This window comes from Gigantopelta aegis, chromosome 2 (assembly GCF_016097555.1).
Source record: "Gigantopelta aegis isolate Gae_Host chromosome 2, Gae_host_genome, whole genome shotgun sequence".
NCBI lineage: Eukaryota > Metazoa > Mollusca > Gastropoda > Neomphalida > Peltospiridae > Gigantopelta > Gigantopelta aegis.
This window is the reverse complement of record NC_054700.1, coordinates 42,243,638-42,269,052: the sequence shown is the minus strand read 5'-3', so window position 1 is coordinate 42,269,052 and position 25,415 is coordinate 42,243,638. Positions and strand designations below refer to the sequence as shown.

Below are 25,415 nucleotides of genomic sequence, written 5' to 3'. Positions count from 1 at the left end.
AAAAATAATAAAATAAAATAAAAATAAAAATAAAATAAATAAAAATTCAAGATCTCACATCCATTGGTGTCATGTCAGTTACCTAAAAATATACTGATGGAAAGAAATAAGGGACCACAGTGAAAGAGTTAAAATGTCTTTTGTTTAATGACACCAGTAGAGCACATTAATTAATTAATCATCAGCTATTGGATGTTAAACATTTGGTAATTATGACTCACAGTCATCAGAGAAAACCAGCTACATTTTTCATTAGCAGCAAGGGATCTTTTACATGCACTTTCCCACAGACAGGAAAGCACATACCACGGCCTTTGACCAGTTGTGGTGCACTGGTTGGAATGAGAAAAAAAAATCAGCTGAATGATTTCACCAAGGTGGTTCGATCCTGCGACACAAACACCTCAGGCGAGCACTCAACCAACTGAGCTAAATCTCGCCCCGTGTGAAAGAGCAACCGCAATCAAAACCCTCTCCTATCAGTGTCAGGAAGTTAACAGTGTTAATGACATTCAATCCCACATTACTGACATCCAATCCCACATACATGTTTGTACTTGTCAGGCCCTATGAAGACATCTGTTTGGGGGGGGGGGGGGGGGGGAGGAGAGACAATCACCAGTGGAGGGGAGCAGTCTCTAGGTGGGGGGGGGGGGAGCACAAGCCATTTTTTCTTTATTTATAGAGTAGGACCAAAAACATACATGTGTTGTCCATGAGATGGGGGGGCACTGACCACCCCCACCCACCCAAGTCCCCCGTTTCCTACGGGCTTGCTCTATACAAACATTACAGTTCACTAATATAAAGTGGTGACTGATATTTGGTCCACTTGGTCACAGTCTACAATAGGCCTACCAGTACCATGTTTTTCTTTATTTCTTTATCTCAGTATATAGCCTATTATAGGGCGAGTTTTCACTTCTAACTCCATTCATTTATTTCTTTATCTCAGTATTTAGCCTATTATAGGGCGAGTTTTCACTTCTAACTCCATTCATTTATTTCTTTATCTCAGTATATAGCCTATTATAGGGCGAGTTTTCACGTCTAACTCCATTCATTTATTTCTTTATCTCAGTATATAGCCTATTATAGGGCGAGTTTTCACTTCTAACTCCATTCATTTATTTCTTTATCTCAGTATTTAGCCTATTATAGGGCGAGTTTTCACTTCTAACTCCATTCATTTATTTCTTTATCTCAGTATATAGCCTATTATAGGGCGAGTTTTCACGTCTAACTCCATTCATTTATTTCTTTATCTCAGTATATAGCCTATTATAGGGCGAGTTTTCACGTCTAACTCCATTCATTTATTTCTTTATCTCAGTATATAGCCTATTATAGGGCGAGTTTTCACGTCTAACTTCATTTATTTCTTTATCTCAGTATATAGCCTATTATAGGGCGAGTTTTCACTTCTAACTCCATTCATTTATTTCTTTATCTCAGTATATAGCCTATTATAGGGCGAGTTTTCACGTCTAACTCCATTCATTTATTTCTTTATCTCAGTATATAGCCTATTATAGGGCGAGTTTTCACTTCTAACTCCATTTATTTCTTTATCTCAGTATATAGCCTATTATAGGGCGAGTTTTCACTTCTAACTCCATTTATTTCTTTATCTCAGTATATAGCCTATTATAGGGCGAGTTTTCACGTCTAACTCCATTCATTTATTTCTTTATCTCAGTATATAGCCTATTATAGGGCGAGTTTTCACTTCTAACTCCATTCATTTATTTCTTTATCTCAGTATATAGCCTATTATAGGGCGAGTTTTCACTTCTAACTCCATTTATTTCTTTATCTCAGTATATAGCCTATTATAGGGCGAGTTTTCACTTCTAACTCCATTTATTTCTTTATCTCAGTATATAGCCTATTATAGGGCGAGTTTTCACTTCTAACTCCATTCATTCTTTCAAGGTGAGTCTTCTCTTCTAGGAGAAGGACGTAGCCCAGTGGTGACCTTCTGTCCCGGACCCAATCAATGGCGAAGTCAGAGACTGTGCCCGGGAGAGACAATGCTTGAACCTTAATTGGGACATAGGCACGTTAATATGTTATGCAATCCAATCCAGTGGTGAAGTGCTCATTTGATGCACCGTCAGTCTAGGATCCATCCCAGTCATTGGACCATTAGGCTATTTCTCGCTGCAGCCAGTGCTCCACGACTAGTACATCAAAGGCTGTGGTATGTACTATCCTATCTATGAGATGGTGTATATATAAAAGATCCCTTGCTACTGATGAAAAAATGTAACGGGTTTCCTTTCTAAATTACCAAATTTTTTAAAACAAATTAAAAAAATGGTTTTGTTTAATGACACCACTAGAACACATTGATTTATTAATCATTGGCTACTGGATGTCAAACAGTTTGGTAATTCTGATATGTATAGTCTTAGAGAGGAAACATGCTACATTTTTCCATTAGTAGCAAGGGATCTTTTGTATGCACCATCCCACAAACAGGGATCGATCCTAGAGTGAATGTGCATCAGGCAAGCTCTTTACCACTGAGCTACATCCCTCTCCTCATGTTTGACATCCAATGATTAATAAATCAATGTGCTCTAGTGGTGTTGTTAAACAAAACAAACAAACTTATTTTAGTATATTTCACTAACTTGAGGAACATAGTGTTATTACCACAGTACTGGTAAGTGAAGTATACAAAAGCAACCCATATAGTAAACTGCATTATGAAATACACAAAATTATATCTCAGGCATGGTGGAGCTTCTCTAGCAGGTTCCCCTCCCCCAATAATTCTTAATTAAAAATATTATTGGTAGTAAATCTTTAGGCAGAGATTAATTATACTTGCAGGAAATTGCATTTCAGGGCATCTAGTTTTAAAAATGTTACGGGGAACATATCCCCTAGAAATTTTACTCTGCGCGCTAGATTTCAATCAGCAACCCCCCCCCCTCCCCCCTCCGCCAATGTCTACTTGCTTCCCCGTGCATGTATAATCTGTCTTAATGTTTATAAACCACAGTACTCTATCGTTGTCCACTTACCAAAATGATATTCTGGAAAGCCAGTTTGCTTTGTCGTACGGACATGGTTTTCCCTCTTCTTTCATTCTTCTTGAACTAAAAGTTAACCGCCTGGGCTTGCAACTTGCACTGCACTCGGATCTTCACATCACCGTGTCATGTTAGAACATTACATTGTTCCAACTCTTTATTCGGAAACACCTGAACTCGGTTTATCGAATGTAATAGCGAAGGAAACAGTTTTTTGTCGTCATTTCCTAGAGATAGCCATTGTGCTCGTGCCGTCTGTTAAAAGGTCGCGTCACTGACACAATATCACCGTTAGAACTTCCAGCTTCTGTATGCTGATAACTTTATCAAGTATTAACATGTGACCTATTTTTCCATTGTCACTTGGACATTCGTTGACGGTGTCTATTTCACCGGAAATAGACGAACTGTTACGAATCGCGGTACGGTTATAGAATATGTCCGCCACCTAAATACAACCATTTACTATACACTAAATAACGAATATGTAATTTTCGATAATTTTAACTACTCTGACGATTACTAAAATAAAGCCAATAACTCGAGTTAATTTTCATTTTATTTTATTTTATTTTAGGAACTTTGCGTTATTTTGTGTTTTATTTCAGGAACGGTTAGGGTTTAGTTAGTTCACCAAGGTAAACATCTACGGTCCGTTTTTTAACATTTTGACATTTAGGGCACAGCAATAAACATCACAATAATAAATATCGTGCCGGAGACGTTTATCTTGATGAACTAGGGTTTAGTTTGTTTTAGGAACATAGGGTCGAGTGATTTTCTGTTTTACTTTATTTTAATTTAGGAACTTTGTCGGTCGATTGTTACAGAGGAGTGTTGATAAATTATAAATTATTTTATTTTATTTCTTTTTCCTCCGCAAAAAACCATGCCCCTCTTTTTACAGAAGGATTAGTGGCGGACAGATTCCATAACCGCTCCTAGAACAGGACCAAAAAAACCAACAACAACAAAAAACAAAACAAAAACGACAACAAGAAAACCCCTTCCAACAAGATAAAACAAAACAAAAACGTACGGACTAGTTACTATATTGTATGTATGTAATATGTATACAAAGAATAGCAGGCACGGATTCAGAGGTGTGTGGGTGGGACCCTCCTCCCCCTCTCAAAATCCTAGCTACGGGCCTGTATTAGTATAACGAGTGTCTCGTATGGGAATAGCCGATTGTAACAAGCCAACATTACGAAATGACAGCAGGCCTCACGGCTTTAAAATGAAGAGTAATTTTACCATTTCAAACGGACACGTTAAAACTGAAAGAAAGTTCAAAATGACCATGACCTTATACGGGGGTCAAATGTATGGGTCCGAGATGTGTGCTGAAGAAAAACGAAAGCTGTCCTTGAAAAGAACCACAAATTACAAAATCTGGCGAAACTTTCAACAAAATTCCATATGTCCGTGACCTTGACATCACAGATATGGTACAATGTGATGAACAAACATACAAAATATGAAAGCCATCCATTAAAATTATTTACAGGTAAAGTAGCAATTTCAGAAACTTTAAATAAATCCAAAATGACCTTGACCGGATGGGGAGGGACTGATGGTGATACAAATGAAAGACCAATTGAACACTCTTACCAAAAAGAAAGAAAAAGCATGGAATGTTTGGGTCCATTGAGTTGGATCGATCCTACGATGGAAGCATCTCAGCCAAGACGCCCTGCTGACTGAACCGTATTCTGCCCTTTCCCTTAGAACATACAGCCAATACCAAATTAAGCCTTTTCAAGTACCAGTCTGGGGCACTGACTGAAGGAAGAATTTTTTTTTTTAAACAACACACTCAAAACATTTTATTTATGGTTATATGGCATCAGACATATGGTTAAGGACCACACAGATATCGAGAGAGGAAACCTGCTGTTGCCACTTCATGGGCTACTCTTTTTTGATTAGCAGCAAGGGATCTTTTATATGCACCATCCCACAGACAGGATAATACATACCACAGCCTTTGTTACACCAGTTGTGGAGCACTGGCTGGAACGAGAAATAGCCCAATGGGTCCATTGATGGGGATCGATCCTAGACAAAAAAAGTTGCATGCCCATCCGAATTCATTATACAGTCAAACCTGAATTTAACAGCCACCAAAGTTAGTATAAAAAATGGCCTTTAATATAGGTCAGTTTATATAGATGATTTCGGATAATAAAAAGTTGGCCTCTAAACACATGACTCACTGGCGTAGGAAGTGGAAGGTGGAAGGTGGGTGTGGGGGGGGGGGGCAAGGGGGCATGTGCCCCCACTTGTTAGATATTTTGCTTTATATTTGCTTTATAATAGTGTAAAAGTGTGTAAATATAAAAGTGTGCCCTCCCCCCCCCCCCCCCACTTTTTGGCACCTTCCTACGCCAGTGCAAGTGGCTGCTCAATACAGGTGGTCGCTATAGCAGGTTTGACTGTACTTTATTCATGTTTGATTTTAATGGCCTACTGATTGTTGACATATAATCTGACAAATGTGTAACTTCCTATTGTTATTAGACTCGGGCAAGTCAAAAGGTAATTTAAAAATATCAGTTTCGTTGTAAAAAATATGTCACAATTGACTCTAGTTATGTAAATAATAACCTGACTTTTTTCTAGCCCTACAGAAACTCAGACTGGCACCATGAAGGAAAGCATGTTTATATCCACAGGCATGTGTGCGGGGGAGGGGTTAAACCCACCCACCCCACCCAAACAAATTTTCTTTCTGTTTTTCAATATATTTCCCAGGGTAGCATGACTTGATTGCCAATCTAAATCACCATGCTGAAATTGCTGCACCTATACCTGACCCAATTAAGGTTCAATCACACCATCCTGAACACACACTTCAACTATCTAGGCCGTTTATCCAGACCGGCCTTGGTGGTGTCATGGTTAAGCCATCAGCCATTCAGCTGGTAAGTACAAGGTTTACAGCCCGGTATCGGCTCTCACCCAGAATGAGTTTTAACGACTCAAAGGGTAGGTGTAAGACAACTACACCCTTTTCTCTCTCACTAACCACTAACAATTAACTAACTAACCCATTGTTCTGGACTGACAGCCCAGATAGCTGAGGTGTGTGCCCAGGACAGCATGCTTGAACCGTAATTGGATATAAGCACGAAAATAAGTTGAAATGAAATGAAAGAAGGATTGGTGTAATGGCCTTAAAACTTGCTCTGCATAGAAGCCAGTACTCAATGTTGTGGTTAAACCATTGGACTTAAGGCTGGTAGGTGTTGTGCTTGCACCCTGGTTCCAGCTCACCGTCTGAGAAGTAACAGTTATGAAAGAAGGAAAGGTTTTATTTAACAACGGACTCAACACATTTTATTTATGGTTACAGCATCTGGCACATTATTAAAGACCACACACACATATATATATATATATAGAAAACCTGCTTTCGCCACTTCATGGGCTGCTCTTTTCGATTAGCAGCAAGGGATCTTTTATATGCACCATCCCACAGACAGGATAACACATACCACAGCCTTTGATATGCCAGTCGTGGTGCACTGGCTGGAACAAGAAATAGCCCAATGGGCCCACCAATGGGGATCGATCCCACACTGACCGCACATCGAATGAACACTGTACCACTGGGCTACGTCCCGCCCCATTATGAAGACGGAGTTCTTGTCTATTTTTGCTGGGATTTCCCTGTTTCAACGTCACACATTCTTGTTTCACTCTGTTATAACTTTATACAAATGTGTTACAGGCTTTGTAGACTTAATTAAACTTAGTGTTCATGTTTACGGCTTAAAACTACCAGCCTCAAGTTCAATGGCTTAACATTTAAATCACCATCGGTAAAAGTGTGTTTTATTTAACAACACCATTAGAGCACATTGATTAATTAATCATCGGCTATTGGATATCAAACATTGGGTAATTCCAACACGTAGTCATCAGAGGAAACCCTATACATTTTTCCTAATGCACTTTCCCACAGACAGGAAAGCATATGCCATAGCCTTTGACCAGTTGTGGTGTACTGGATGGAATGAGAAAAGCTGGACCTTGTATTTTAGCATATAACGTGGAGTAACATACGTCCAGGATGACTCTTTATACTGTGACAATACACCTGTCATCAGTAACTCTGAGATAACATATCACTCCATTTTTGCTAGCGATATACCAAATATATGTCATGATAAACAATATGTGCATATCTTAAATTTGTACATCAATGAGATTATCTGGTTTGCATGCTCCATACATCACCATAGTAATAGATAACTTCAATTAGATATGTTATCCATCAAACACAAAATATGCAGTTGCTTTACTTGACATGTTTTTCCAAAAATTCCTAACGAAAGTTGAGCAGTACATTATAATGATCCAGGGAACAGTTTGTTCAGCATCACGCCGCAATTTGCTACACAAATTTCAGAGATCGCTACTCAATTTAACAACATTAAACAGTAGTTGCTAATTAATATATATTGCTAATCAAGATTTTGAAAACAAAACGCTCCCTGTGATCAATATACAAGAAGACTGAGATGTACAATAAAGGTATTCAAAACCAACTTGAAGTTCATAAATGTAAAAACATTTATTACAAAAACACCAATAGAGTGAAAATATGAAATTTATTTATTTACACATACATTAATATCACAGTCATAATCAGTGAGAATAATTAGACAATATTAATATTCATAACTTAAATTATATTAAAAAATCAACTTGCAATCACATTTACTACAAAATGTCTTTATTCCTTTCATTCAGTACCTCAAAATATTTTGAGCAAGACTATGCTGTTCAGAAACTGAAAATATACATTGCTTTAAATCTTTAAAACATGAATATTCATGACATAATGGTATACATAATAACATAGGTCCTGTTATTTAAGTAAATATGCCATCCATATATAAAAGCCATCGTTTAAAAACAAAACCTTTCCTGTAATACAGATGACTTGTAAAAAATCACTTCATTACATTTTGCTTTCCTTACAATAGTTTTTTTTTTTTTTTTTTTTACACCTGAAATATATTAAAGTTATAAACATACAAAATATACATTCTACTTTGCTAAAATATCAGGTAGGATTACAGAAAACATGATTTTTGTTTTTCAAGATGACGTAACAACAATTCGCAATGTATATTTTATTTATAAATTTGACCATTTTAAACATTTTAATTAATAACCTAGTGTGTGGTATTTAAGGTTAAAGTACACATTGACTAATATTTGACAATTTTATTGTCACAAATATAACACAAAAATAAAAAGATATTTATTAAAGTATGTAACACATTATTTTTCTTTCACACATATTTTTGCATCAGGGTGGATGGATGGATGAGTTAGTCAGTAAAATAGGATGAAAGTTTATTTTGTTTTATGACACCACTAGAGCACACTGATTAATTAATCGTCTGCTATTGGATGCTAAACATTGGGTAATTCAGATGAAACCAGCTATATTTGTTCAACAGCAGCAAGGGATCTTTTATGAGCACATTTCCACAGACAGGACATAATTAACAAGAATTCTGAGAGTACTGTTAATGCAAAACATTTACTACCCATATGGACAAAGAGAAGTGGGTAAAGAAAAATTATCTTTCCCAAGGGAAAGAAAAAAAAAGGCTTCCCCTAGATACGTTTTGATGTCATAATCAGTGCTTTACTGTTAGACAACAACAAACAACCATCATGGTGACAGTCATGTCAACAACAACCAACCATCATGGTGACAGTCGTGTCAACAACAACCAACTATCATGGTGACAGTCGTGTCAACAACAACCAACTATCATGGTGACAGTCGTGTCAACAACAAACAACCATCATGGTGAGTCGTGTCAACAACAACCAACCATCATGGTGACAGTCGTGTCAACAACAAACAACCATCATGGTGACAGTCGTGTCAACAACAACCAACCACCATGGTGACAGTCGTGTCAACAACAAACAACCATCATGGTGACAGTCGTGTCAACAACAAACAACCATCATGGTGACAGTCGTGTCAACAATTAACTTATGCCATCAGCGATACATATGTCACCTCTATGATGCAACGCTGTTGTTTCTTGTTCTCAACTTGCAAACGTGTTTTCAATAATAGTATCGTTTGAAAATATTCCATAAAATGATAAAGATTGATAATGTGTTATAAATAAAATACCCAACTCGCTATAGGCAGTACCGTTTATTATGCACTCGTGAATTAATGTTGTCCTTCCATTGCCAAAGGCTCGGGAAGGACAACATCAATTCACTTGTGTGCAAGATAAATGGCATTGCTTCATAGCACGTTGGGTATTCTTTTTAAGTCCTGTACCAAGCCCCACAAATTTTCTAAGTTCAAGGGCCATAACCATATCAAACATGAACAAGTTTTATTTTTAACGGTTATAGCCCTTAAATAAATTACCACAAAAGTCAAATTTGATCTCATTATAACTCTGTCACAAATGGGTAAATCCACATGAATGTCAAACTTGACCTGTAACTGTACATGTATAATAAAGATATACACAGAATTTCAGCTCATTATCTTAAAGCATTGTAAAAAAAAAAAACTATCTGAAAAACTATGGTGTGGGACAAATGGACAGACAGACAGACAGTGCGATGGGGACGAAACCTATATAGTCACCACTGGTTGGACCAGTAGGTAACTAATAAATGACACTTTGCCATCAGTGCTTCCATAAAGCTCACACAAATTCTTCATTGTTACCAGTGGTGTTGTATTCACTTATTGGTACAGTATCAGATATTAACATTATGTTTTAGACAGACAGACAGACAGACAGATGAACAGTAACTAAACCTATAGTTTCCTCCGGTTAGACTGGTAGAGAACTAAAAATCAACTTTGGTAAAAACCAGTGTTTTTTGTCATGCTGCTTTTTGTACCAGTAATAACTGGAAACATTTTTTTTTTAATGCAAAACAGAAAAAGATCTTACAACTACAAGGCAAGTTCTACCATAATATAATTATACTATTGTTTACTTTAATGAACTGGGACCAATTTCACAAAACATTTAAGTCTAGTTTTGCATGCAGTGATAGGAATAAGCAGAATTTTTCACTAGTCCACCAGACAAGTACATCTAGAAATCTACCTGTCTGCCAATATTTTCACTTGTCCAAATAAGTTGTTTGTTTTATTCAAGTGCAAGAACAATGTTTTTGAATGCTTGAAATTAAACAGTATTATAAATTTTTACTTGTCCACTGGACAACCACTGATGTACATTTTACTTGTCCCAGCAGATTATCACTTGTCAGGACAAACGGATAAGTGCTTATTTTGAACACTGGCATGTAAACATAAATCTACGACTAAATCACAATTCTTATTGTTATTAAAGTACAACAAATATAGTTTGAAGTAAACATTTACTTCATTTACTTTTACCTTTAAATATTCCATCTTCCTTAATGATGTACAAAGATGTAATTTTCTGCATAAAATAGATGCCAAACACATGTAACTGTACAATATATATAACTGCTGGGCGCGTAAACTTATGTTTTGTGAAACTAGCTTCTTAAACCTTTCAACACATATATTTATGCAAAGCTTTAAACACGTTTCTTTAAAAATAAAAAAGTATAAAAACCCATACAGCTCCATATACCATCACTCAAGGAATGTGACTTAGCTTCATATTCAAGCTGACATTTTGGGGACAAATTAAATATATATATTTTAACGCAATGTTTGTTAGGTCATTCAATATGACCTTGCCCGTAATAGTAATAATACAACTTTTCTCTTTGTACTCGGCTACAATTTAATTTTCTTTATATTCATCAATACTGAGTGCTGGACACCGTTTAAACTGCTTTTAATAAAATATGAACTGAATTTCAATTTGGTAAAGATATTTCAGAATCACTGGCATAACCAGGATTTTATAGTGGGGGATGAAGAACTCACTCACACTGTGATTTTACCTGTGTTGTAGAATGACAGGCAAATATAAAAGGTGGGGGGAAAAAAGAAGAGGTATGACTGAAGGGGACATGGACCTCATGCACCCCCCACACTAGCTATGCCAGTGTTCTGAATGAAAACACCAATTTGATATCTGGACTTTAAGTTGGCTCAACAATTCACCCAATCATGAACAATATTCGTTTGTTCAACTTAGTTGACATGGATTTCATGCCATCATTGTTCAGTTAAGGTGATGCAATAGCTGGATTTGGTTTCCAACAATTAATGTAATTTTTATTTATTATCCATTTTTAGAGAAATAAGATCCTTAAATCTGTGACAGTATGCCTTTAACATTAGTTAGACACTAATTATAATTATAAACGCAGAGGTATGAAAACTTTAAAAAATCACTCTTTTAAAAATTTCTCTGCTATAATCGAGTCGAGCTTGGCTCCTTTGCTCAATTTGCGACCTTTCCTAGGATTCACCGGCACCCAATCGTTATCATTCCCATCGTCGTTAACAACCTCTTCTGAATCCGACGGACAGCTATCAAATTCCTCTTTAAAATCACGCAACTTTGCCACCTGCCTCGTGCTCTGCCGAAACTTGACATGCAGTCCCGAATACTCCTCATCATTATCGGACGAACACACCGCCTCCCAGTTCCTTTTGGCATTTCTCGTCGGTCGGCCTCTCTCCTCCTCCTCCCCATGATCGTCAGAATTTAAATTATGCTGAATATTGTCTTTCACTTCTGAATCAGGAGCCGTGTCGCCATCACCTCCGCCACCAGCAGCGTTATCCGATCCCGATTGCTGAAGGACTTTGCGGGGTTTCGACTTGCGCTGTTTGCGTTCGAAGCGCGAGTCGTCCTGCAGCGAGTCGTCGAGGAGACTGTCGTTAGGGTCCCCGTCGCACCGATCCTCCATGTCCAGATAGTCATCCTCACGGTCCTCGCGGGCGCGCTCCATCGAGCTCAGGAAGTTGACCGCTTCCTCTTCCATGCTCTCCGTACTCTCGTCCAGTCCGTGCTTCACTTTCTTGTGTCGGTTCAAGTTCCCTGAAAATTAGTAAAATGCCAGTGAGAAACATGGACTCTAAGACATAAAAGTCAGTTCAAGTTCCATGAAAGCCAACAAAATTCCATGAAAATCAGTAAAACATCAGTCACAAAGATGAACAAAGTCTAAGATATAAAAGTCAGTTCAAGAAACAAGTTCTCTGAAATTTTAGCAAAAGGTCAGCCAGAAACGTAAATAAAATCTAAGATAAAAAAGTCAACATCAATGTGAAACATGAATACAATCTAATATATAATTGAGTTTGTTTAAGGAAGTGTTTGCGTAACAATATCTCGGCACATTTTAAACACCAGTTATTTGGCGTCTTGCGACACCTGATTGACGGTTGCACATAGATTGCTCCTACCAAATACAAACGGAAATTAATATTTAATATTTCAGTATATTTTAAACAACAAACTATGGCTATTTGATATCAAACATAATGTTATTGCATCACTAGGTCAGGAGTATTAAAACCCCACTACTGCCACATCTTGGGTCAGTTCAAGTTCCAGAAAAAATGTGCAAAACATCAGTAAAAAACATTAAATGAATCTATAATGGATTTTTAAACAAATGAGACTGGGGCCCAAAAAACAGAAGGGCGAGATGTAGCCCAGTGGTATAGCGCTCGGTTGATGTGCAGTCATCGGGATCGATCGCCGTCAGTGGGCCCATTGGGCTATTTGTCGCTCCAGCCAGTGCACCACAAATGGTACATCAAAGGCCGTAGTATGTGCTATCCTGTCTATGGGATGGTGCATATAAAAGATCCCTTGCTGCCAATCGAAAAGAATAGCCCATGAAGTGGTGACAGCGGGTTTCCTCCCTCAATATCTGTGTGGTCCTTAACCATATGTCCGACACCATATAACCGTAAATAAAATGTGTTGAGTGCATTGTTAAATAAACCATTTCCTTCCTTCCTTCCAAAAAACAGAAGATTTGGCCAAAAAAAAACCCCACCAAGATATTCATTTCCAAATAAAAGTAAAGAGACTTGATAAAACATATCGATATGCCTGTGTAACTATTATACATCTGCATGTTACATATGATAAATCTGTAAACAAAGTCGGCTCCTTTAATATTTTATGTATATTGTAGAATTCATTTGATGTTTTAGCAGACATCAATGTAATAATAATTTTTTTTATACATGTGATAGTTGCTCTGGGTAGTCTAGTATGGAGATGTTTTACAAGACAGAGGTGTCATTAGGCCTAAATTTGAATTGATCATGTTTAGTTTTACACTACAACCCTCAGTAACAATACACATCCATGGTAGATTGGAATTTGTTTATGCTTAGAAAATTGTCAGCAAAATGTGAAAAGACAAAAAGAAAATGTGATTAAATACCAAGAGATTCCCGTTGAAGGAAGGAAATGTTTTATTTAACGACGCACTCAACACATTTTATTTACGGTTACATGGCATCAGGCATATGGTTAAGGACCACACAGATATATAGAGAGAAAATCTACTAGCAGGATATGACTTTTGACATCACTTATGTGATGCCACACACATAGCTACATTACAAAATCACTCATTTGACCTCTAGGTCATCGTGCAATGTGGCTCAAATGACAGAAATAATAGCTTTTCCACTTAATTTTTATGATCTGCAAGATAAAGATATTAACTAGTTAATAACGTTGGATATCTGCTTTATCCTGTTCAGGCCTAATGAAAAATTCCGCTAGGCAGAGCCTCTTGGAATTTCCCATTCTTACCATCATAGGATAATGCAGATATCCGACGTCATTAACTAGTTATTCTATATGTAAACTAGGACTACTGAAAATCATGTTACTTTTGTTTCTGAGAACTGATTTCTAAAAACCCCATTAAAATATTCTGTCTTACCTTTAAGAGTAAATGCACTCCCACAGAAACAGGCGTAAGGTTTTGAATCAGTGTGCATATGCATGTGACCTTGGAGATTGTGTAATCGACCAAATTCTTTTCCTGAAAAACAAACAAAAAGTTAAAGTTTGTTAAATGTTTAACAAAGCCACTAGAGCACATTGATTAATCATCAGCTATTACTATTAGATGTGAAACATTTGGTAATTTTGACATATACATGTAGCATCAGAGAGGAAACCAGCTACATTTTCCATTAGTAACAAAAAAAAGTTTGTTTTGTTTAATGACACCACTAGAGCACATTGATTTATTAATCATCGGCATATGGTCGTTTTGACAGTCACAGAGAGGAAACCCACTACATTTTTCCATTAGTAGCAAAGGATCTTTTATATGCACCACCCGACAGACAGGATTGCACATACCAGTTGTGGCAAAGAAAGGTTGGTAGTTTGTAAACATTGACTGGACTGTATATTTACTAATTTAGCAGAATAATTCTATGGTAATAAACAGAATATTACATTCATGTCCATGACCAAGGATGTTTATGATACTCGTGCCTAAATTATCATACGATAATTTAGGCACTCGTGTCATAAAAATAGTCATGCATGAACACTCATATAATATTCTCTACTATCCTGCAACCACTGTTTTTATTGACAGAATATGATGACGAATAAAGGAAAGTCATATCCTGCTACTAGCAGGATATGACTTTTGACGTCACACGCATAGCCTACATTACATAGCCTACATTATCCTGTTCAGGCTGAATGAGAAATTCTGCCTCGCAGAATTTCCCATTCTTATCTTCACAGGATAAAGCAGATATTTAACATCATTAACTAGTTATTCTCTATTCAACTTACCACACAGATTGCACTGGTATGGTTTCTTGTCGGCGTGTACGACCATGTGAGCTTTCAGCGTCTGTGGTTGGGTGAAGGTCTTGTCGCAGAGCTCGCACTTGTAGGCGCGCTCCGAGCTGTGGATGAGCTGGTGGCGCTGGAGGTTCGCCTTCTGGTTGAACGAGCGGCCGCACTCCTTACACGTGTACGGGCGCAGGCCCGAATGGGTGAACATGTGCGCTCGCAGGTGGTGTTCCTGTAACAAGTAGAGACGAGAAAGCTTAAAATTAGGTCATCAGGTTTAAGATTGGCAGGCGCCAATATTCATAAGAAAAAGCTTATAATTAGGTCATAAGGCTTAAGATTGGCACGTGCCAATATTCATAAGAAAAAGCTTAAAATTAGGTCATCAGGTTTAAATCATCAAGTTTAAGAGTGGCAGGTGCCAATATTCAAAAGAAAATGCTTAAAATTAGGTCATCAGGTTTAAGGTTAAGGTTTGTTTTATTTAACAACACCATTAGAGCATATTGATTTATTAATCATTGGTTATTGGATGTCAAACATTTGGTAATTTTGACATTTTTCCATTAGTAGCAAGGGATCTTTTATATACGCAATCTCACAGACAGGATAGCACATACCACAACCTCTGATATACCAATCATGGTGGAACGAGAAATAGCCAATGGGCCCACCGATGGGGATCAATCCTAGATTGACTGCACATCAGGTGATCGCTTTACCACTAGGCTACATCTCCCACCCCGAAGCATAAAACGTTAATGAATAAATGAACAAATATTGGCAACACGCAAACCTTCATGAAATCCATGCCACATTCGGGACAAATGTGAGGACGGGTCCCTGAGTGGCACATCATGTGATCTCGCAGCTGACTTGGGTAACGGAAGCCACGCCCACAGTCTGCACAGTTTAGATCTTCACGATCCTCATGAGTCGCCTGAAACAAATATTAAGCTTAATAATCTTGTTTTCCATCTAAGAAATAGAAACTTTGTTTAACCATAGCAAAACAGTTTTTCTTTTCTTTTCCTTTTTACGAGACTGAGAGGTGTGCCAAAAATACTCTAAAGCTGGGTCTGGGTCTAGTGGGTTTGGCACTGTCAAAATATAGTACGTTTTATGTCACCTGCTGTCAGGTCTGTAGTTCACACCAGCACAGACGCGGTGTGTTTTGTCACATTCAATTCAGTGCGTTTCTTTTTCAACTAGTACCAAACTCGCCAGATCCAGACCTAGTGTGTTTTGGGCCTTAGTGAGAAAGTGGCAGTATAGTGGCCTCAACACTATTTAACTGTGTCCATGATTTTGTCAAAATTGAGTTATATATTATGTGATACAGACACTTTGGCCCTATCATTTCACTATATTGTTGACAGAGTGAGGCATTGACCAACTGTGTAATCAGAAATACAATATTCCAATTTAACTACAAATGTAAAATGGAACAGAAATTTCAAATGCATTTAACTAAAAAAAAACCAGATGAGAGTGGGCCCTACATATATCATTTAGAACCCTATTGTTCTCAGATCATCATATGATATGCTGGATTGTAGCCAGTAACGAGACTTGAACCCAGTGACCTAACTCCTGCAGTGGTAAAGTGCTCGCCTGATGTGTAGTCGGTCTGGGATCGATCCCTGTTGGTGGGCCCATTCTCATTCCAGCCAATGCACCACGACTGGTATATCAAAGGCTGTGATATGTGCTATCCTATCTGTAAAAGATCCTTTGCTACTAACTGAAAAATGTAGCAGGTTTTCTCTCTAAGACTATATGTAAAAATTACCAAATGTTTGACATCCAATCAATAGCCACTGATTAATATTAAATCAATATGCTCTAGTTGTATCATTAAAATAAACAAACAAACTTTATTTTATTTAACTCCTGCCCCACTGAGGCCAGTCCACAGCACTATGGGCCCTGTCTGTGAGTACTCACCTGGTGTTGTTTGAGGAGCTGCAGACTGCCGACCTCCTCGCCACTCCATACACTTGTCAATATGGACCCTGTCTGTGAGTACTCACCTGGTGTTGTTTGAGGAGTCGCAGACTGCCAAACTCCTCGCCACACTCCACACACTTGTCAATATGGGCCCTGTCTGTGAGTACTCACCTGGTGTTGTTTGAGGAGCCGAGGACTGCCGAACTCCTCACCACACTCCACACACTTGTCCCGCCCCGGCACGTGCCGCTCCTTGTGCACCCGCAGCTCACTCGGGTATGCAAAGCCCCGCCCACACACATCACACTTGTACGGCTTGTTGTCTCCCAGGTGTACAGCCTGGTGCCGCTTCAAGTGACTGACCTGGAGGTAAATATACAGAAAACAAATAAAACACCTGTTTCACTATATACATGTATGTATTATTATTACATGTAGTTATCAAGTCAATATACACATTCTTTCTTTCTTTCATTCCCTTTTTTTTAATGTAATTGGTTTAAAATTAAACAAAAATTTAATATAATCCAACCAAAAACTACAAAAGTGGATTACTTGTAACCAAAACTGTGCCACCCTCTTTAAATAAAGTATTTATTATGATCATTTTCATTATAATATTATCTGTAGCAGAGCTGATGAGAACGGCAGGTGTATGACACAAATGACAACAAAGGACAAGCACACTTCATGGTTTGTAAGACAAGGACTGGAATTAAGAATTGGGATGCCTAACAATGAGTGTTTTTGTCACAGTGACACTGACTAACAGATAGATCTTAAAATGAAAACAAAAAGTTGGCAGTGTGAAAAATCAAACATGAAAATTACTCTGGACCAAAAAATGTGGAAAACTTTGTTGGATTTACATCAAAGAAACAAGGTTAGGGGCATCCCTAAAAATTAGTTAGGAGAGCAAAAGATAATAAGTGGCAATAACAGGTCGATCTCAAATGCAAAAAAAAGAAAAAGAAAAACAAACAATATGAAAATTAGAGATGATAAACAATCTTGAAAAAAAAATTATTGAAAAGTTTGTGAGTTTTTTTTATCTATAGTGGGGTATTATTTCATGGTGAAATGAAAAGCGGACAGTGTAGCACCCAATTTATAAAAAAATTATTAAAATATATCAAATGAGGAAGGAAGGAAGGAAATGTTTGATGTAATGATGCACTCAACACATTTTATTTATGGTTATATGGTGTCGGACATATGGTTAAGGACCACACAGATATTGAGGGAGGAAACCTGCTGTTTCCACTTCATGGGCTACTCTTTTCAACTAGCAGCATGAGATCTTTTATATGCACCATCACACAGACACGGTAGTACATACCACAGCCTTTGATATGCCAGTTGTGGCACACTAGCTGGAATGAGAAATAGCCCGATGGGCCCACCGATGGGGATCGAGATATTTCCAAGAGTTTAGGGTATGTAATTTTAGCCTCCGTATCCTCTAGCAAAAACCCTACCTTGCCCTCCCAAAAAGAGCCTAAACACCTCACCTGTGTGAATCCCTTGGAGCAGATTGTACAGACATGAGGCTTCACGTTGTCGTGGGTGAGCATGTGGGTGTTGAGGTGACTCAGCTGCTTGAAGTATTTGCCGCACACACGACACAGGTGCGGCTTGATGCCGTTGTGGTCGAGGACGTGCGTGACAAGGTTGTGCTTGGTGGTGTAGTTCTTGGCACACAGCCGGCACTGCCAGCGCTTCTGGTCATTGATGAGCACACACTGGGTCTCGTCGATCTGGATGTTCACCTCCATCCTCTCCATGTCCAGCTTCTCTTTAGTCGCCTGGAAGATGGCTTCCCGCTGTTCCTCGTCAATTGTTTCATTAGCAATATCTTTCTCAGAGAAATTTTCATTGTGGGCTAAACTGTTATTCAGAGTAGCAGAGTTGTATCTCGTTTCTGCCTGATTGTTCTGTTCTACTTCGTGTTCTGATGACAACTCTCGTCTGTCCTCGGCTTGACTGATGCCGTTTTCAGCAGCTCCAAGACCATTCCTGCCCATCCTGAAAACTCCAGTGTTGAAGGTCGGAGACAGCAACTGACTCGGATTGTCGTACGCCATCTCCAGCCTCTCACTCTTGGCGGCTGGGTCGGGGTTTGGGACCATGCTCCTGGAATGATAGACGTTCAGACTCTTGTCCTCAACTTCCACGGGATCATCGTTATCAGACGCAGACCACTCGTTGTCCACTTCCTGTTTGATGGTTTGTGACGTGATCTCATTCTCCACACCAGTCTGAATGGCAATGGTTCGGGTATCTCTGGAAAATGTTTCTTGAATATAAACAGATGACCAGTTTAAGTCAGTGTTCAAGTTTGGTGAATATTTCTCACCCTCCAACCGTCCTGCTAATATGAACTTTATTGCACCTCTGCCAGTGTTCTGTTTCTTGATTGCAGAAGGAGTAAATTTGTTGAGGAATCTCACCTGGGAAGAATTATTATTGGATGATCTGTTGGGGGTTGCAGGGACAGATCTTTGAATATAATCTGCTTCTGGAGAGCTGCCCAGTGAAGGTTTTTCTGACATATTTAAGTGAACGCCATGTTCCCTGTTAGCATTCTGCATATGTTTTGCCATAGATCGACTATTCTGTGAATCGTTATTCCGACTTGAGTTTGAGATCTCTGAAAACGTCTGCTGCTGTTTGACTGGACTCAGTGGCGGGGATGGAGCATCACCATTGATATTTGTATTTCCAGACTGATGGTGTTTTGAATGAACATCTACTCCAGTGTATGTGTCATATGGACCCCGAGAAGGCAAAGACTTCTGCTCTGATGCCATATCCAATCTATGACTATCCATGGATGACAGATGGGATGGCCTAGTGTTCTCCTGATGTTGAAAGCTTTGCACCGGTGGCAAATTGTGGAATGGTTGTGGATCTGAAACTAAACTATTCCTCAAAGATGCTGTCGTCAACTCGTGTGGTGAGGAAAGCATCTGTTGTTTATGAGAGTCACTGTACGATCTTTGCATATCCATTGTGGAAATGCTGGATGCTGCCGAGGCCACTATGGAACTGAAACTTGGAAGATGATCCACTCCATGTCTTCTGGAAGATTCTGACGGAGATGGAAATGCCGGGCCAGTAACTGGGGACATATCAAGACCAAACCCCGAGAGGGACTGGCCGTGGGACTGGTGTCTGAGAGTCTGACTGGGTCTAGGTTGTCTCTGCGACATCTCCAGCTCTAGATTTTGACACAACTGAGACTGCGGCATCAGGTGCGGGAAGCCCTGAGGTGCGATGTTCTGAGAAAAACCCAGTGGAAATCTAGCAGAGCCAAACTGATTGGGTCCAGTGAAGGAAATGTTTTCAGATGACAGCGGCATCCCTGTCATCAACTGCGTGTATGGGATGCCATGTTGGAGAAGTGACTGGTTGATGTCATCCTGAGTCTGATTGGTCGATTCTTGTTGTACATGCTGTCGACCATCGGGCGAGTAAGCAAATCCATGACTTAGGTTGTCCATCACAGAAACTCTGACAATAAAATAAAGAATAATCTTGAATGAGCTATGAGTAAATATGTGTAAACTGTGAAGTTATCATTTGCCAACTCAGTAAATATGCACTGAAGTTGTATTTTGACAAAAACACAGTTTTAACATCCCGTTTTATGGGCATAGATTATATTTTGACAAACTTTATTGTTGTATTGTTGAGTTCTACATACTAGCAAACTCCAATAGTGACAGTTTTCTCAACCTGAAAAATACTATATGCCATATTACTGAGGCCTGATTCTTTTTTACTGCCCTCCCCCCCCTCCACCTTTATTTAGTACAGCCTTATCCTATGCATAAACTTTTTGAAATTACTTATAAATAAAAATTGTGAATTTTAATTTAACTTCAAACATGATGTTAAATTTTTCTTTATCCATACATGATATAGAAATTAATTATAAAAAATTAAATTACACCCCACCCCCAAAAAACCCCACCCCAAACTCAACCCAAACATTATTATTAAATGTTGTCTTATAAGATGCAATCTCAAATAAATGTTTATTTTCTTAGTTTCTAACTACAAAGGATCATTCACATTATTTTAGAATGTTTAAAAACTGTTATCAGTCTCATGAAAGGAAGGAAATATTTTATATAACGACCCACTCAACACATTTTATTTATGGTTATATGGCATCAGACATATGGTTCAGGACCACACAGATATTGAGAGGAAACCCGATGTCACCATTTCATGGGCTACTCTTTTCGATCAGCAGCAAGGGATGTTTTATATGCACTATCCCATACAGTTGTGGAGCACTGGCTGGAACGAGAAATAGCCCAATGGGGATCAATCCCAGACTGACCAGTCTAATTGAAGAACATCTTCGCATCATTAGTGTATGCCTATTGGGTCTGCCACACCTTTTGCCCTGTGCACATACTTATGTACATGGTTTAAATAAGTTTCAGTGCTTCTAGATTATGGTAGCCCCACTCCCATGGCTAGTGTTATTCAATGTTTGGCTAGTAAATAAATTCTATCACCATGCCTGATGGCTAGTGAAAAAAAAAGGTTGTCAAATGCTATATTTAAATCTATATTATACCCAAATGTAAGGGTTCTTAAGTTCTATCTCCTTCTTTCAGTGACATATCCAATTATTACTATTAGTAAAATTGTATTTATTTGAAGTAGGGCTAGTGAATTTTTAATCATGTCTAGTAAAAAAATTAAATGACTGATCCCTTGGCTAGTGGAGTTTTAACAATTCTAGAAGCCCTGAGTTTATTTTACAGGTTTGTAGAAGATATCTTCTTCTTTTTTTTTCTTCTTTTTTTTTTTAGCCCGAATATTGAGTACATAATTGGCCTCTCTTACTTATTTTTTTTTTTTTTTTGTCTCTGTGGAGAGAACAAAAGAAATTGATATATTAAATCTTCATGTAACTATGTATTATACATATGTCTCTCTTATTATGTATGTGGATATCATGTTAATAAAAATGGAAAAAAAAAAAAAAGAGAAAAAAAATAGAAAAAAAAGAGAAAGAATATGTCATATGGTTATACCAGATGTAATTTTGTAGCAGTTACTCTTGAATCTATCAGTATCACATGGGAGATGTAAAATTTACCATTTATCGTCAATGTTTTATTAACAAGTTCTAGTACTTCGAGTAAGGCACAAATTCCATTTGCCCGTAATCTGTATGTGCATATGTATATATGATCCGTAACAACCACATTCTATGCAAATGGGCTGAGTAGATCATATTTATGCATCTCTGTACACCTATGAATCTGCTTATCCGATCATTCTATGCATTATGGATTATGCAAACATATATATATGCATTATCATGATTATGGACAAATGAAACGTGTGCAGGCCTAACCCGTACAAAGTTATGTACCATATATTCTACACACAAACTAAATTGTCCATATATGATAAAAATAAGAAGAGCTGAGTTTACTTTTTGAATTGTGAAAGATCTATTAATAAAAACTAAATTAAAAGGTACTTTTAAATGGCATATTGATGAAGAAAACAGTAACAACTTATTGTAACACAAAACCCTATCAGACCAAGTTAGTGCTCAAAACCTAGTTAAGCTGAGTCTTTCAGTCTTTCGTTAGCCACGCCCACTAAACGGGGAAAAAAATGGCCGAAGGAAAGAAGGACAAAGGCCGAACTACACTACGTAACAGAATATATAACAAAAATATCAAGTATTCATATACATGACCTTAATTCCATGCAAAATATTACACTGCAAAGACATACACATAACATACAAGATCCTGATATCTAAATAGCAGCGGACAACAGCTTACATCGGCAACAAATCCAACTGAATGACGGAAGGTAAAAATGGAATGGCGGCGCAGGCATTATTGGAGTCTAAACATATTTTATACGAAATAAAGCAATCAATAGAAATACAAATCGTCTATGAACATTACAGAAAAATACTACGGACACTGAAGAGTAAATCTGCAGATGTCAGTGTTATAAACTAATGAATAAGTCCATTAAAAACACTCACAATCTGTCTATTTGTGGATAGACTGAAGAAAGCAGGCCGCAACCCCAGCTTGGCGCAAGAATACATCACAAATAACATCTTCACCATGGGTAATAATAAAATGATCTTTGTAAAGCCCACTTTGCTTTATTAAGTAAATTAACAAGACAAACATTCGCTGAGGTAATTCATGTCAAATATATTTAATGCACTTTTAAATAATTGTTATTTGCATTATGCACTATTTTGTTTGTGCTGTGTGATGGTATCTTGTAAAACTACCTGTCAGCAGCGCTGTTGTTTACAGGTGTTTTTATTGTTATCAGCTTTGATTGTGTGATATGAGTTTAAAATATCGTATTTCCACTTGCATTTAATGACAGTCCTGGTTGAAAAACATGTGATAAATGCCTTGTGGTTATGTGGTACCGTAGTTAGCTTATTCGCAATATACTGAATTTTGCGCGTCTGATGGCATCTCTGTTAACTTATTTTGTAAAAAAGTTCTAGTATTATCATAAAAGTTAATAAGGAGGCCATTGAATGTCATATAGAATTAAGGTATGGTAATCTACGTAATTTAAAACAATGTGCATTCCTCCACCACCCCCCCCCCCCCCCATGTAAGTTTCTCTTTCGTCCTTGACATTTGACGTGGAAGTTTGTGATGATTATTATGTAAATTAATATTCTTGGATGATAAATATTTATAGAAGCTGAAGATATTGTTTTGATTTTACCAGTAGGCATACATGTTTGAATTATTCTGGGTTTTTTGCAAGTACTTTTTAGAAATACATCTTGTTGAACTTTTAAAGATATTTTACCATTCAAGATTCCTTGATAGTAGAGCAGCTGAGACCAATATTTTTGGAAGGGCTGCAACCAGGGTTACAACATTTGTTATTATATATCAAAATGTTCATCTGAGTCTGTAGATTATGAAAACCAATGATGACATTGCGGCAATTTAGTGCGGGCTGAGATATTGATCTTTATTTGGGGGTACCCCCTCCCGAAATTTTGGGTAAATGAAATCTCATGTAATCAACATAAACAGTCACAGTAACCATACTATTTGATTTAAATAGCTGAAATTGTATGATGTTATAAGTTATGTACCATTAAATGTTATTGTGAAGCTTAATTGAAAAACTTTAGCATAACAAGAGTTATTGCCCTTACTAAAGTTCAATTTTATGATTTTAAGTGTTCAAATGCATACTGGCTGTGGCATGGACCTACTCAAAATCTAATGCTCATATTGAGTTTTAAATCATATTTGTATTGACAAGAAATATTGTTCTTAATAGAAATGTTAATAAAATACATTAAATAATAATAAATAATAAAAAATTGTTTTTAAAAATTGAACTTTTTTTTTTACCTGAAAACTTCATATTTAATGTATATGAGCATTAGATTTTGAGTAGGTCCACGCCACAGCCAGTATGCATTTGAATGCTTAAAATCATAAAATTCAACTTTAGCCAGGGCAATAACTCTTGTTATGCTAAAGTTTTTCAATTAAGCTTCACAATAACATTTAATGGTACATAACTTATAATATCATACAATTTCATCTATTTAAATCAAATAATAAGGATGCTGTGACTGTTTATGTTAATTACATGAGATTTCATTTCCCCAAAATTCCGGGAGAGGGTACCCCCAAATAAAGGTTTTCATAATCTACAGACTCCGATGAACATTTTGATATATGATGACAAATGTTGTAACGCCGATTGCACCTTCTCTGAGTACATGCACTATGAGTACATGTTCATAATCAAAAGAAATGTTTTATTTAATGACAAACTCAACACATTTTATTTACGGTTATATGGTGTCAGACATATGGTTAAGGACCACACAGATTTTAAGAGGAAACCCGCTGTCGCCACTACATGGGCTACTCTTTCCGATGAACAGCAAGGGATCTTTTATTTGCGCTTCACACAGGCAGGATAGCACAAACCATGGCCTTTGTTGAACCATTTATGGATCACTGGTCGGTGCAAGTGGTTTACACCTACCCATTGAGCCTTGCGGAGCACTCACTCAGGGTTTGGAGTCAGTATCTGGATTAAAAATCCCATGCCTCGACTGGGATCCGAACCCAGTACCTACCAGCCTGTAGACTGATGGCCTAATCACGATACCACCGAGGCCGGTGTGTTCATAATCAATTACTTGATTGCTAATAAGGTTAGAACATTTTTTGATCTGGAATGCAGGATGAATGTATATACATGTATGATTATAAACTCGGAAATAAATTTCACACTAGACATGGAAGGAAAGGAAGGAAGGAAATGGTTTATTTAACGATTCACTCAACACATTTTATTTGCGGTTATATGGCATCGGACACTACACATGATGGAAATATTTCAGACAAGAAACTAAATTTTAAATAGAAATGTCCTACAATGTTTAAGAGGAGCAAATACATGTACAGTATCTTTCAGAGTTCTGTGCAGTTATCTCCCCTAGATGAGTTTCTACATGTAGATATTGGTTGTATTATACTAAATAAAATCCCATAGGTGACTTTTGGTTAAAAACGCTAAAATGCAATGTATCAACCAAATATGAATAAATATGAATATTCCGAAGTATTAAATGAAAAAA

General features: G+C 37.5%; 2 protein-coding genes and 1 long non-coding RNA gene across 3 annotated transcripts in view; 1 reads left to right on the top strand and 2 right to left on the bottom strand.

The window, feature by feature from the left end:
- The window catches only part of LOC121385810 (ATP-binding cassette sub-family C member 4-like), a 30,709-nt gene extending 27,326 nt beyond the window's left edge, over positions 1–3,383 (bottom strand). The window contains exon 1 of the mRNA XM_041516602.1: positions 3,036–3,383. Coding sequence (XP_041372536.1) covers positions 3,036–3,100 — 65 coding nt within the window. The 5' untranslated portion in view covers positions 3,101–3,383. The remainder of the gene's footprint in view (positions 1–3,035) is intronic.
- Positions 3,384–8,472: 5,089 nt separating this feature from the next.
- Positions 8,473–22,844, bottom strand: LOC121385791. The gene is made up of 7 exons (XM_041516581.1): positions 22,803–22,844; positions 18,277–20,278; positions 16,937–17,128; positions 15,612–15,755; positions 14,813–15,047; positions 13,935–14,036; positions 8,473–12,058 (listed from the first exon to the last, which is right to left on the bottom strand). The coding sequence occupies exons 2-7, from the start codon at positions 20,266–20,268 to the stop codon at positions 11,403–11,405; spliced, it is 3,321 nt and encodes a 1,106-aa protein (XP_041372515.1). The 5' UTR covers positions 20,269–20,278; positions 22,803–22,844; the 3' UTR covers positions 8,473–11,402.
- Positions 22,845–23,046: 202 nt separating this feature from the next.
- Positions 23,047–25,415, top strand: part of LOC121378380 — a 35,355-nt gene continuing 32,986 nt past the window's right edge. The window contains exon 1 of the long non-coding RNA XR_005958720.1: positions 23,047–23,088. This is a non-coding gene — a long non-coding RNA (uncharacterized LOC121378380). The remainder of the gene's footprint in view (positions 23,089–25,415) is intronic.

What these genes read in the sequence shown, in the direction of transcription:
- LOC121385791 (XM_041516581.1), bottom strand. Translation starts at nt 20,268, where the DNA reads ATGGACAACCTAAGTCATGGATTTGCTTACTCGCCCGATGGTCGACAG. An exon ending in GTGGCATGGATTTCATGAAG is followed by an intron (nt 15,048 to 15,611) that starts GTTTGCGTGTTG and finishes TACTTGTTACAG; the next exon opens with GAACACCACCTGCGAGCGCA. An exon ending in ATACCAGTGCAATCTGTGTG is followed by an intron (nt 14,037 to 14,812) that starts GTAAGTTGAATA and finishes TTTGTTTTTCAG; the next exon opens with GAAAAGAATTTGGTCGATTA.